General features: G+C 38.7%; 1 protein-coding gene across 4 annotated transcripts in view; it reads left to right on the forward strand.

Moving 5' to 3' along the window:
• The window catches only part of LOC127445460 (protein FAM193A-like), a 47,810-nt gene extending 35,623 nt beyond the window's left edge, over positions 1 to 12,187 (forward strand). For 2 of the 4 annotated variants that reach the window (XM_051705550.1, XM_051705552.1), the window contains 11 exons: positions 2,356 to 2,488; positions 2,884 to 3,027; positions 3,203 to 3,469; positions 4,078 to 4,291; positions 4,511 to 4,735; positions 4,834 to 5,116; positions 6,480 to 6,666; positions 6,939 to 7,169; positions 7,256 to 8,093; positions 8,200 to 8,281; positions 8,384 to 12,187. In XM_051705550.1, coding sequence (XP_051561510.1) covers positions 2,356 to 2,488; positions 2,884 to 3,027; positions 3,203 to 3,469; positions 4,078 to 4,291; positions 4,511 to 4,735; positions 4,834 to 5,116; positions 6,480 to 6,666; positions 6,939 to 7,169; positions 7,256 to 8,093; positions 8,200 to 8,281; positions 8,384 to 8,477 — 2,698 coding nt within the window. In that variant the 3' untranslated portion in view covers positions 8,478 to 12,187. The remainder of the gene's footprint in view (positions 1 to 2,355; positions 2,489 to 2,883; positions 3,028 to 3,202; positions 3,470 to 4,077; positions 4,292 to 4,510; positions 4,736 to 4,833; positions 5,117 to 6,479; positions 6,667 to 6,938; positions 7,170 to 7,255; positions 8,094 to 8,199; positions 8,282 to 8,383) is intronic. The other 2 variants (XM_051705551.1, XM_051705553.1) reach the window with 2 other exon arrangements.
• Positions 12,188 to 15,067: the final 2,880 nt, after the last annotated feature.

The following is a 15,067-nucleotide window of genomic DNA, read 5'->3' on the forward strand; positions in this document are numbered from 1 at the left end:
GCATGAATGACGTAATTGGACCGCGGTTTGTACCCAAAAATATGATGTGAACAGAGACCAGTGGGGGCAGGGGGAGGGGGAAGGAAACAAAATCTGGTTCGGTCCAAGAAATTGAACCAAGTGTGAAAGCACCCTTAGTCATTTTCCATCTGTTGTCATAGTAGATGGATACTTGCATGGCGTCAAATGGAAGGGTGGTTATGTACGATTTTTTTGAACACTTTATTTTAATTGCTCATTCGTTTCATTTGAAGTGCAAGTTGAATTTAGAAATACAGTTGTGCTCAAAAGTTTGCATACCCTGGCAGAAATTATGAAATTTTGGCATTGATTTTGAAAATATGACTGATCATGCAAAATAAAATGGTCTTTTATTTAAGGATAGTGATCATATGAAGCCATTTATCATCACATGGTTGTTTGGCTCCTTTTTAAATCATAATGATAACAGAAATCACCCAAATGGCCCTGATCAAAAGTTTACATACCCTTGAATGTTTGTCCTTGTTACAGAAACACAAGGTGACACACACAGGTTTAAATGGCAATTAAAGGTTAATTTCCCACACCTGTGGCTTTTTAAATTGCAATTAGTGTCTGTGTAAATAGTCAATGAGTTTGTTAGCTCTCACGTGGATGCATTGAGCAGGCTAGATACTGAGCCATGGGGAGCAGAAAAGAACTGTCAAAAGACCTGCGTAACAAGGTAATGGAACTTTATAAAGATGGAATAGAATATAAAAAGATATCCAAAGCCTTGGAAATGCCAGTCAGTACTGTTCAATCACTTATTAAGAAGTGGAAAATTTGGGGATCTCTTGATACCAAGCCAAGGTCAGGTAGACCAAGAAAGATTTCAGCCACAACTGCCAGAAGAATTGTTCAGGATACAAAGAAAAACCCACAGGTAACCTCAGGAGAAATACAGGCTGCTCTGGAAAAAGACGGTGTGGTTGTTTCAAGGAGCACAATACAACGATACTTGAACAAAAATGAGCTGCATGGTCAAGTTGCCAGAAAGAACCCTTTACTGTGCCAGTGCTACAAATGACAACACCTTGACATGCCTCATAGCTTCTGGCACACTGTAATTTGGAACGACGAGACCAAAATAGAGCTTTATGGTCACAACCATAAGCGCTATGTTTGGAGAGCAAGGCCTATAGTGAAAAGAATACCATCCCCACTGTGAAGCGTGGTGGTGGCTCACTGATGTTTTGGGGGTGTGTGAGCTCTAAAGGCACGGGGAATCTTGTGAAAATTGATGGCAAGATGAATGCAACATGTTATCAGAAAATACTGGCAGACAGTTTGCATTCTTCTGCACGAAAGCTGCACATGGGACGCTCTTGGACTTTCCAGCATGACAATGACCCTAAGCACAAGGCCAAGTTGACCCTCCAGTGGTTACAGCAGGAAAAAGGTGAAGGTTCTGGAGTGGCCATCACAGTCTCCTGACCATAATATCATCGAGCCTCTCTGGGGAGATGCAAGATGACCAAAGACTTTGCATGACCTGGAGACATTTTGCCAAGACAAATGGGCAGCTATACCACCTGCAAAAATTTGGAATTTTGTAATAGACAACTATTACAAAAAACTGCGCGCTGCCATTGATGCTAAAGGGGGCAATACACAGTATTAAGAACTAAGGGTATGAAGACTTTTGAACAGGGGTCATTTCGTTTTTTTCTTTGTTGCCATGTTTTGTTTTATGATTGTGCCATTCTGTTATAACCTACAGTTGAATATGAATCCCATAAGAAATAAAAGGAATGTGTTTTGCCTGCTCACTCATGTTTTCTTTAGAAATGGTACATATATTACCAATTCTCCAAGGGTATGCAAACTTTTGATCACAACTGTATCTTTGGTTTTAGTTTAAAAAAAATATATATATATTTTTTTAAAGTAAAATCAATAAAGCAAGAATATTCACCATTCCCTCGGCGGGGGGGTTGATGATGCAATCGGATATTGCAATATTGTTTTATAAAAATATCATGAACATATTTCTTAGATATCGCCCAGCCCTATTTTTTTTACCTGTCAGTGGTGAAACGTAAGCCTAGGGTTTTTTTTTTTTTTTTAGTTCTCGTAATATGTGGAAGTGGTTATATGTGGTCTGTTGACAGTATTGTAATGTCTGCATAAGTCTGATATTGGTCAGATCAAACAAGTACTAATTATTATTGTCATTACTGTACTTATCATTTTAATGACTTCATCATGTACTTTCCTGCTGAGCTCACTCCGTTTCTGTTTTTCAATAACACCACGTCATCAGTTGTTATAACGCAAAAAATTCATAATTTTTATTGCTTTCTGTTTTCCGCCTTTCTGTCCCTGATTTAGTGATGATGAAGTGCCTCCGTTGTCTGCCATCTATCCTCTGAGTGGGTACGAGGACCCTGCAGTGGTGGCCAGCATTAATGGCATCCACAGCCAGCTTAGTGGAGGGGAAGAGAGCGTGACCCTTAAAGATAAAGTAGGTGGCAGTGTATGTGGTCACATGATCATCTGACTGTGCTATATAGATACTGTTTTCAGTGTACAATAAAAATAACCTTTTTCAACTGGATACAAATTTAATCCGAATGAACCATTCAGTGGTTTTGTGGAACTTTCTGATTTAGAATAATTTTAAAAAGAAGGGTTACATTTTGAATATGAAACTAAAAATAAGACTTTTGAAATTTTTAAATCGCAATTTTTGGATTGCAATTTAGAATTTACATTTTACATTTAAATTTACACTTACACTTGATTTGAAATTTAGAATTGTCTTTTAAAATTTTTAATTTTACCTTTTTAAATTTGACATTTGAAATTAATTTAGAATTTAAGACATTGGATGGTATTAATCCTCTATCTTTCTCCCAGTCTCCACGGGGGAGCAGCAGCAGTAGTAGTTCCTCTGAAGGTGATGAGGAGGAAGGGGAGAGTGGTGGGGAGCCTCCAGGCCAGAAGGTAGCACTCTCAGGAGGGAAAAATAACTGTCCTCCTCCATCATACCCTCACACACAGGTTGAGATTCTGAAAAGACATTACCAGCACTTTACGAACATATTTTAAATGCCATTTTCACATTCTTTCAACTGTTCAGAATAGCACAAAGCTACAGAATGTACAGAGTGGTTAAATTATAAAACCCATTCTGACTAAATAATGATCAACCTGTGTTTTATTTATTTTTAATTAGGTGGAGCAGGTACAGCATCCTTGCGAGTGTCATGTGTGTAATCAGGGCTCTGGGGACTGTAGCCCCTCCAGCATGAGCTCCACCTGTCTGCCTAACAGCAGGCTGCACGCAGGGGGGCACCATTTCTTCTCAGAGAAGACGCCAGCCTACCCTGCCCTCCACCTCTACCCCAACATCCACGGCCATCTCCCCCTACATAACCTTTCCCACCTGCCCAGACCACTGCTACCCACTCTCTACTCCACCCCTCCGCTCACACACAGCAAGGTTAGACACACAAAAATACACAGTAAGTCCCGGCATGCCTTATGAGAGTTGTGTGAGTTTAAAGGCAGAGTTCACCCAAAAAATTTTAATTGTCATGTACTGGCATGTTGTTCCAAACTCAAAAAAGATGATGTTAGGCAGAATGTTAGCCTCAGTTGCCATCACTGTTATTGGATATTTTTTTTCCTTTCATGCATTGAAAGTAAATGGTGACTGAAGCTAACATTTTGCTTAACTTCTCCTTCAAGTCAAATGGGTTTGGAGCAACATGAATTAGTAAATGACGGCAGAATTCACATTTTTGTGTGAACTTGCCCTTAAAGGTGCTCCGTGACTGTTATTTTCCAGCCACAAGGCTGGAAAGTGACTTGTATCTTAAAAAGAGTTGCAGGTGCAATAATTTTACTTCCTACTGGGCATGTCCCTTTCCACACCACTGGTAGCAGCAACTGCACTACACTGATTCCTTATTTAGCAGTGATGTAATGATAAATTCCCTTACATTTTCAATACACTTATCACTGGATATTATTGTGAATAACTTTAAAAAGGATATACCTTGATGAAATTTAAATGTAATGACCTTTTCTCCACATTATCTTCTTTAGACTCTCCCTCCCAACCCCACGTCCAGTCACACAGGCGTGAAGCAGCAAGTTTTCAATCCCAGCCTACCAGAACATGTCTACCAGAGCTGTTTCAGCACGGCGGGGGACTGGAATGGCTCTTTGCCATTCCCCTCGCTCAAGCTAGAGAGCCTCTGGGACACGCACATGATGAAAAACTGGAACCCTTCAGTGCTGCTCCAGGAGCCACTACCTGGTCAGTTATGCTAAAGGCATTTTAAGTTCTGTACAATTTTAATCAAATAGTACTATGCTTGAAAACCAACATACTGTAGAAGTGATTTATAAGTGCATTTTTGACCTTTAAAGAAAAGTGATTCAAGATGTGATTTATAGAATTGAATTATTCAAATAGAATTATTTGAATAATTCAAAAGGAAATATGACCTCGCTGAAACTCTTTTCTTGACCAAAGGTGACATGCTGGGCCCTCCCCTTCCCGACATGCCCCTTCTGTCCTCCAGTTTGGACCCTACTGCCACCCCCCACCCTGCCCCAGACGGCAAAGAGAAGAAAAATGGCACTAAAAAGAAGTGTCTCTTCAACTACCAAGATGCCTTCATGGAGGCCAGTGAAGTGGTGATGGCCACTTCCTCTGCCACCTCTTCTGTCTCCAGTAACCCCACCACTGTCCAATCGAGTAATAATCACATGCACAACTAAATTATCCACCTTGAGTCTTTACAATTTAATCTCTTAGATTTTACAATTTAATTCCTAATTACTTCTTTTTTCCAGATGATGTTTTCCATAATTTAGGTAAAGAGGACCATAGACATCCGACTCCTGTTGCGCCTAGGAATAGCCCCACCAGTCTTGCATCTCTCCCCCCTCTCTGCGGAACCTCACACCCCTCTGTCCCCAGCACACACCTGCCCAGTATAGGCACCCAGCCCTTCCCAAAGACTGTAACTCAGACCCCAGGCTTCATGGACATCCATCAAGGTCTGTGCTTGTCATCTGGTGAGCAGCCATCAGTCCCCGTCGAAGGTCTTGTCAGTGGTCCAAATAGTGTTTGCAGGTCAGTCCTCTATAGAATTGATGTGCCCTAATATATGATGGGAGATGTAGGTTCATGTTCCTGCAGAAAAGACTTGCATGAATGGTTTATGCTCATTGATTTGGTGCTGGTCTACCTGGTCTACCAACATGGTCTTAATGGCGAGGCTAGTTGACCAAGGTAGACACCTGCATGTTATATCTCACGCTGAAGCTCCAGCTTCAAAAACACATTTGTAAGTAGTGCTGCACGGTACGGAGTAAAAATGCAATATGCGATAAGTTATTGGATAATGCGATATGTGATACGATATTCCTATGATGACATCATCGGAGTGCACGAAACATCATAACCCCCACCGCCCATGTAAAAAAATTACCATCTCAGTGATCACAAAAATACTTGTCTTTTGTTCTAAACTGCATTTAGACTGTGTATTATACAGTTTTACCATTAGCTATGTAGCAGATATTAAATTCATATTTAAATATTTGTATTTAATTTTTTTTAAAGCATATGAATATAAAGTTTATTTCACCATATTATGGGATATCCTAAAATATTCTGTGTAGTGAAGTATTTCATGTTCTTACACTGTAATTCATGTTCATATTTATTTATTAGTTCATTCAATGTGGAAATTTTATTTTGAAAATTGTTGTCCAGAAGCACTTGCTGTATACATTCACATTGGTATAATGTTCCTTAAACGTTGGTTTAAGTAGACGCTGCGACTGCACTGAGAGGAATGATTTCACAGGACAATCCATTCATTGAAACCCATCCTTTGATTTATCCAAAGTGGCCATTAATCAAGCCAAGTTTGAGTTTCAAGCCGGCATTTGGTCTCATTATTATCTGCACAAATGTTTTTTTTGTCTTTAATGCTGTGTGTGGCAGATTGAGATTCAAACAGAGCAGGGCACAGCACGCTGTCTCTCTCTTATGGCACAAAAAAGAAACATGAATGAACATCAGAAGGTATATTGAAATAAACAGTACGACTTACTGAAATCAAATGTGTCTTCTCTCTGCACATATGCACACTGCATGCACACACCAAGTGACAATCGCACGCCCGGTCTGTTCTCTGCTATCTGCGTTACCATAAACGTTACTTTTCAACGTATTAAAAAATCATGCCATTATGGCAAGCCCTTGCGATATACATATTGCGATATGTACATTTGCGATATTTCGATAAATTAGATATATCGTGCAGCCCTATTTGCAAATCTTTTAACAGAGGTGTATTGTAAAGTTTAATTTTATTTTATACTGTTAAACTTATAATTCAATATAGCAGTAGCTTTTTAATAAAGGAATCGGAAAACAATTAAGAATAGAGTCCATATACTCACAGTCAGGAAGTTTTTTGTGTTAGTGATCCAGACTGTGAGGGTCATCGCTGTGAAGGGAATGGAGGCTATGAGCACCAGCCTTATGAAGGGGAGGAGAGCCCAGATGAGGATAGCAGCTCGGAGCATAGCTCCTCCACATCCACCTCCACCAATCAGAAGGAAGGAAAGTACTGCGACTGCTGCTACTGTGAATTCTTTGGTCACGGAGGGGTATGAAAACACTTTCACTTCACTTTCACCAAACTTTTGCTTAATGAGAAGTGGTCACCTTGATGTTTTATCAAGCTCTTCAGTCAGTGTTTTTCACATAGTGTCATTATTGAATCAGCCTCATTCTTTTTATTTCCATGAGCAAACCATTATTGCATTAACCAGTTCATGTGTTCAATAAAATGCATGTGCAACCAGTTTGTGTCAGTCCATGATTTTACTGCTAAAGGAGTTTGTAGGCTAATCTTGCTCATGTCATTCATGATATGTAGCCACCTGCTGCACCCACCAGCAGAAACTATGCAGAGATGCGGGAGAAGTTGCGACTCCGACTGACTAAGCGGAAGGAGGAACAGCCTAAGAAGGAAGAATTGCTGCTGGAGCGGGATGGGGTGGAGGATCATCGCAAGGTGGAAGACCTACTGCAGTTCATCAACAGTGCAGACAACAAACCAACTAGCAGCTCCAAAGCAGCCAAACGTGCCCGCCATAAACAGAAGAAGGTATAGTCAGTTACATTCTTCTCAATACAAGTCGTGAATGTAGTCTCTATACAATCAAAATTAACTTGTGGTGTATTTTGGTGCAGCTGGAGGAGAAAGCCCGTCTAGAGGCAGAGGCTCGGGAACTGGAGTTACAGCAGCAGATTCTGAAGGAACAGAGGAGGCGGCAGCAGGAGGAGGAGGCAGCACTCAAGCAAGAGCTGCTCCGTCTGCAGGAAATGCAGCAGTTGCGTGCATCCAAAAAGAAAAAGGACAACAAAGCCAAGGAGGCAATTAAGTCTGAAAATCCTCCTCTTGTTCCAACAACCAACAACCCTCAGCCTCTTCGGCAGACAGCACAGAGTGTTTTGGAAAAGAATATGCAGAACGGCAAAAACAGGCTCCTGCATAGTCTCATCTGCCTTGGTCCTAAAGAGCCTTGTCTAGAGCTTGAACCCCCCATCAGTGGGAAGAATGGTGCATCCCAGCAGCCAAGCCCAAAGACCTGCAAAGAGAGGCCTTCTGAGCCTCCTGCCCTCCAGAATGACACCTCCTCCCACCCAGAGTCAACCCACAACAAGGCAAAACCCAAACAGCAACCCAATGGCTCCAGAACCAATGGTGAGTCCACCAAGAGGCCGGCTGAGACCTTTAAAGCTCCAGAGCATCCAAAAGCTGGGAATGGGCCCAGCTCTCAAACTGACACCAAAGCAAAGCAAAGAACATTGGAAGAGTCAGCAAATGAGCTCAAAAAGGAGGAGAGGACTAATGGAACTAAACAGCAGAATGGAGGGAAAGATGAGAGGAACTCTCCTGTTATTGAGTCTCCAGCTGTAGACCCTCCTCAGCAAAACGGCAAAGGCCTTAACAATGAGTCCCCTCAGCCCAAAGGCAAGGTCAAGAAGAATAAGAAGAAAAAAGGAGATAAGATGAATAACTCAATCGGTGAGTGTTGAGAGAAGCCACTTTGTCTGACGACAAATGGTCAAAAAGATACACATATGAAGAATTGAATGGAATATAAAGTCTGCACTCTTTTGTTGTCCAACAGATGATGTATTTCTGCCCAAAGACATAGATCTAGACAGTGTAGAAATGGATGAGACAGAGCGTGAGGTGGAATATTTCAAAAGGTACTATTTGCTCGTGTTTGCCGTCATATTTTACTCTGATAACATTCAGAACTTTTCGTTTTCCTCATCTCCAAATAAATTAATTCCTCACCCCTTTCGCAGGTTCTGCTTGGACTCAGCACGACAGACAAGACAGAGGTTGTCCATCAACTGGTCCAATTTTAGCTTGAAGAAGGCCACATTTGCTGCCCATTAATGGGTCTTCCTTTCATGAGACAATGGCAGGAATCCAAAAGCGTTCCTCCCGATTCTTCTCTCTCCCATGTTCATACAGACTGACTGCTGACCCCAGTGCTGCTATGCTTCAACCGCTCCTCTGGTCTACATTATCCATGCTGCCTTGCCTTGTCCTTGTTGTTGTGGGTTCCTCAAAGAACCCAAAATGGGCTTATATTCCTGCAGTACATCTGGAGAAGAAAAAAATAGCAAAGTCAAAAGAAACCACAAAATGCTACTCTATTTTATTTTTTTTTTTCTCTCTCTCTGAGTTTTTTGTTTTGTTTTTCCCTATTTATTTTTCAAGCATGTGTGCTTTTTGTCAGTGAGTGGAGCATTTCTCTGAGGTCTATGCCATGTTCTGGGTTTTCTCTGGCCTTCACAGTTGTCAAGATGCTTTATGTACTTTAGGATGAAGGCACTGCATAAAAGACATGCTTAAAGAAAAAAGATGAATTGAAAAAAAATATATACTTTTCAAATCAACTGTGGCTTTGCTCACCTTTGCACCTAGCACTGCACCTCCTCACAACTCCTTGTCAAGAGAATCGGACTGGTCAGCTTCACTTCATTGCTCTCTCTCTCTCCCTTTATCGGGAGAGCGGCTAATACTTGACAATGTTCACATCAGTTTTTAAGTTCCATTTAAAAATTGTTCAATTTTTTTTCTCTTTTTTTCCAAGCTTGTATCAGAATACTTTCAAAAATCAAATTGAAAAGAACAATACTCACACTATCAATCTGTTATAGAGTGTATATTGTATTAACACTGAAGCCAGACTGGCTACTTTTTAACATATTGTTAAGTAATATTAAAATCTTGCCTTTCTTTTTGAAAGATGGAATACAGTAGAGTGGCAGGATCTTTCTGTGTCAATGTCTTTTTTCCCCATTTGGGGTCAAATCCTGTGGTTGCCTGGTTTTAGACTAGCACTTACCAAATTCCTATTCTTGTCCAATAAAGGGGGAAGTACAAAAACGATTGCAGATCAACATAAAAGGAGCACCGTAACCCCTTATTTGCATGACTTGGCACCTTGATTCGGGACCGTCCCTGTAATTCTGGTAAGAACATGTGCACGTGAAACACCACAATGCCATTTTCACTCAATGTGTACAGTTTTACACTGGCTTCATCCATTTGGAAAACAATCATTATATTTGTTGTAGCAATAACAATAGATTATTTTATAAAAAAAAATTGTCATGAATAGTTTGAGCTTATTTTTTTGCTTGATCTTATTACAGTGTGAAAGGAATGAGCAAGGTTCAAGCTATTGTTTTCTCACTAATCTTTGAAACCATTTTTTCCAATCCAAACTATAAAGAAGTGCTGCTTCATTTACTTAGAGGTGAAAGCCTGTTGAAGGGGGTGCAGTTAAGTTGCACCTTAAATTCAAACGAAAGTAGTAAAAGAATTTAAGATTTTATCACATAACACTACTTTTTTGGCATTGTGTCCTTTTGCCCTAGTGAATGCAGATTGGCACAAAGGTGATGTTTATGTTGGCTACTGCATTTCTCTGAAATTGTTGCCTTCAGCATGTCTCCTGAGTGGGAGAAAATTTGTTTGTAAAATATTTAGGGTGTTTAAGGAATGTTCTGAATTCAGTACAAATTAGGCTCAGTTGAAAGCATTTGTGGCATAATTGTGAAAATCCCAGGAGATCAGCAGTTACAGAAATACTCAAACCAGCCCATCTGGCACCAACAATCATCCATGCGATTATCTAAACAGCCAATCGTGTGGCTGCTGTGCATAAAGTCATACATATACGGGTCAGGAGCTTCAGTTAATGTTCACATCAACCATCAGAATGGGGAAAAAATGTGATATCAGTTATTTGGAGCATGGTATGAGTGTTGGTGCCAGATGGGCTGGTTTGAGTATTTCTGTAACAGCTGATCTCCTGGGATTTTCATGCACAACAGTCTCTAGAATTTACTCTGAATGGTGCCAAAAGCAAAAAACATCCAGTGAGGGGCAGTTCTGTGGATGGAAATGCTTTGTTGATGAGAGAGGTCAACAGAGAATGGCCAGACTAGTTCAAACTGACAAAGTTTACGGTAACTCAGATAACCACCCTGTACAACTGTGGTGAGAAGAACATCATCCCAGAATGCTATTCTGAGATGCAGGTTGGCGCTGTTTTGGCAGCAAAAAGGGGACCTACACAATATTAGTCAGGTGGTTTAAATGTTGTGACTGATGTATATTGTTTACATCTTGTGGCTATACTTATGAAACGGTGTGTGTTTTTGGACTGGCCCCATTCATGTCTATTGGTGCCTTACTGTAACCACAGTTTTTAAATAAACAAGGTTAATCAATATTATTATGACACAAATGCTGTTGATTGAGCTTAACTTGTATTGAGCCTGGAATATTCCATTGAAGTCAGCATGAAATAAAAATTTTGTTTAAATGAAAAACACGCAATAAAATCAGCACACTGTTGCTCCCAAATAAATTTAATAAGCTCACCAAACGATATACTGTATGAATATGATGTTTGAACTACATGCTCTTCATCAAGTCTGATGGAGGAAAAAAAATGTTTGTGCCCATAATCTTTTACCAAACTGTTATAGCTTGCTCCACCTCTAAAACTTCTTAACCTTTTTGACTGATATCAACAAGTTCTCTAATTTTTCAACTTCTTCCCCTCAACCACTTATTGCCTCATTTTGGTATAGAACTGCCACTTTTCACAGTTCCAGTTCATCAATTCCTGTTCAGTGAATCAATTCCTGCCCTTTTTGTCTATTATTGGAATTGTTTGAAATAACCCATTGCATTATAGCCTTGCAACATTTACTGTGCATACTCAAAAGAAAATACTCTTTGATTTCTAATGATCAATGACTGTTCTTGGTCTCAAAATGTTACATTTGATGTAAGAGACATATGATCACTTTAGGTATTATATTGGGACTTCGATTTCAGCTGTTGAAGTAGAAGGCATTCATGCACAATGTGATTGTAAATGCTTGGTTTTTGGTTTTAGCCACTCATTTGGAAGCCTCAGTTTTCATGTTCAGAATAATCTCCATTGCTTTCTAATAATATCTTCAAGGTGAATAATTTGTCTGATGGTGGAACATCCCCTCTGACACAATTTTGAAGTTCTGATAATTTTGAAATTCACCTTGCCCTATCAGACTCCTCATATTTTCCGGTTTGAATCCTCCTTGTTTGGGAATTTTGGAGTGATATGTTAATGAGACAGAACAATCTGAGATTCTAAGAAATGAGTAAGATTTGCTCAATCCATTCTGGTGACCCCTTTTGTGGACCTCTGAAGAAGTGCACTAAAACTGAGACAACTGTAATTTATAAACATGTTGACATTGAACAGTCAGATGATAGATTTTACTTGGTCTATTTTAAACTCAGAAACAGAGTAGCTTGAAACCTTTATAAGATTTTGGCTTCACACTTCAAAAGTGCAACAAAAAGTGACAAGATTACCTCACTCTTCATCAAAAAGTGTTGGAATCACAGTTATAAATGGGAGGAAGGGCATATTTTTAATCTTAGAAACCACTTAAGGACTATTTCTGAACTCGAGACTCCCACGGAAAGGGAACTTTTGTCACTATCCGTCATCATCAGTCTTTGTTTTATGCAGGGCTTCTTTTTTTTTTTTTTTTTCACTTCCTGCCAAAAAACTTTTTTGCTCTGGTGGAACGCCTACCTCCTTTTTAACACTTAACAAAGAAACAGATATAAAAAGAGTTACTGTTGCTCATCTTGTTTTGAAAAAAAAAAAAAAAAAAAATATATATATATATATATATATATATATATATATATATATATATATATATATAAAATATAATATATAATATATAATTTAAGTTATGGATAATATATTCAAGCGTATTTCTACACAGTATAGCGAGATAAACCAGCCAGTATCTGTGTTTGCCATTATGCAAATTACATCCTGCAAATGAACAAAACGTGAGACTCAAAAGCCTTTAAGAAGCACAGGAAGTATAAACCAAAGTTCTATAATAGCAGAGAGGTGTTATCTTGCTTGCCTGGTACTAAAATAGTATTCAGTACCTGAGTACTTACGTGTGTATGGATTAATCTATACACTCATTTGCCTGGAAATTGGAGACTGAGCCACTGACAAGATTGTGAATCTCCTGGTAGTGCTTTTATAAAGAGTCTGCCCACTTTTAGTCACCCATATTGCAATGCTGGAGTTGCATCATTTCTGTAAAATCTTTTTACTAAGACATTTCTGGTTAAGAACAGGTTCACTTTGTACTGTCAACATGAAGTTTAAACAGTTTTTTTTCCGAATGAATGAAGAGTGCAACTACCTAAGATGATTGCGTACATTTTTATGTCCCAAATTACAGACATTTGACTTTACAGACATTTGGATATGTAAATTTAAAAACGGCTTTCTCCAGAATTTATTTTATATTGTACATTGACTTGTTGGTAATATATAACAACAACTGTCCTTAATTACGCTCTTCTATTAGAAATTATTATGCATGCGGAGCCTAGACATCTTTAGTCTGTCTTCTGAAGGAGGACTTAGACAATGACAGGGTCAGAGACAGAGCTTGGCTTATTAGAGGGGAATCAGAGATTGGAGATGAGAGAGTGTAGTTTGTAATAACTATAGTGAAGATCTTTCCAATGAGGAAGGCCCAGAGCTGGGGAGAAACACAGACGGCTCAAGAGGGAAAACCCCATCGTTCCACATACTGGAATTGACAATAGTTCTGTCTTTGCCCTGATCTCTCATAAAAATAATAACACAACATGCCACGATAATTCTACCACAGTCGGTATCAACAACAATCAATGTTAAAGGTGCTTTTTTTAATGGAGCGATGTGATGAGCCAATGTTTTGGAATTCTCTGCTTTAAAGATTAAAGGCCATATTTATCCATTTTGGCATGGTGTTTCACAAAGTTTTCCCACTCGCAAGAACATGGCAGGTGAAGTCAAGGATTATTCTGGTGTGTATGTGTTTGGGGAATAACGGGAAGGGTACAACGAGGTAAAAGGCTCCTTTGATTTAATTTTCTCTCAAAATACTAAATAGCAACAAAAACTACCACAGCACTTTCCTAAACAACTAGCTGTCACTGTGCACTGCAAATTTTTCCTGTTCCATGAAATCTTTGCGTGTGGTGTCTAAAGGTTGATTTTTAGGCAATTTTATCTAATTTTTTTATTAATATTTAAAATGTTGCACATTTATGTAGCTTATGAAAATCCCTGAAATTAACACATTTCTTTTGAGACAAAATACTTATTTATCATTTTCAATTTTGTTTAAGGTCATTAAATCAAACATTTTTCAATAACTGTCCAATAAGTGAAAGGATAGCATTTCCTCGTTGCAGGAGCTAAAGGCCCCTATTAAACACATTGTTTATTTTTAAGTGGAATAGATTTATGTCCAAAGTAGGCTCACATTGACTAATCCATTCATAATAGAGATTAGTTTGTTTATAGAATACTTGAGATGAAATAAAATGGCAAATGTGTTTGAAATGAACATGAAATGGCTTCATCTTAATATTGGCATCATCTTGCGGTCTCAAAATGATTTGCAATAGTTGACAAATTGTGCTCTATAACTATTGCCCAGGTATCGACACGTTATCACTTTAAACCCCTTAGGGGCATTTTACCCCAAGTGAGGGAGCCTAAAACTTAATTTTAATCAGAACAACCTTCTGTTAATAATTTTTGAAATGTAAAGGAATATTTCAGGTTTAAAATGTCAAGTAAATCTTAATCAACAGCATTTGTGGCATAATACTGATAACCACAGAATATAATTTCAACTTCCTTAAAAATTTCAGTAACAGTGAGGCACTCATAATGGAAGTGAATGGGGCTAGTCATTGCATTGCATTGTCATGACAACCAAGTTGTAATATTGGATATAACTTTACACTGATAAGATTTGTAAGCGATTTTAATACACTAAAATCATGTTTCGTGTATGTTTACATCTTGTGGCTATAGTGTATTAAATGGTGTATTTAAATTGTTTTTGGACTAGCTCCAATCACTTCTATTGAGAGCGCCTTACTGTAACCACGTTTCTTGCTTTTATATGTAGTTCTTTTTTTAACTGAACGAATGTTGAGTTGGAAATGTTTTTTTTTTTTTTTTTTTTGTGGTAATCAATATTATGCCACACTGATTGAGGTTAACTTGTATTGAACTCAGAATATTCCTTTAATGCAGGTTATAGCAGCCACTTTTAAAATTCTGAAGATAAAAAAAATGTAAATACTACAAAATTTTTACAGCAAAAGTCATGTGATATTGTGACCTAATTATTTCCACTTCACGAGGGTGGATTGTGGTGTGTGTGCATTTCTGCAATAGATCTGTGGGCCTCACATTATTGTAGGAGTGTGTGTGTGTGAACTGTGTAAGTGTGTGTGGAGGTGGGGAATCTCTTTCAGCCTACCTTTCACTTCTCCAAGGAAAAAGGTTTCATAAAAGAACAAAACTACAGCGGGCCCACTCATCCATCACTTTAGCTTTTCTGAAATCACTGGTTAAATTTTTC

This window comes from Myxocyprinus asiaticus, chromosome 8 (genome assembly GCF_019703515.2).
Source record: "Myxocyprinus asiaticus isolate MX2 ecotype Aquarium Trade chromosome 8, UBuf_Myxa_2, whole genome shotgun sequence".
Taxonomy (NCBI): domain Eukaryota; kingdom Metazoa; phylum Chordata; class Actinopteri; order Cypriniformes; family Catostomidae; genus Myxocyprinus; species Myxocyprinus asiaticus.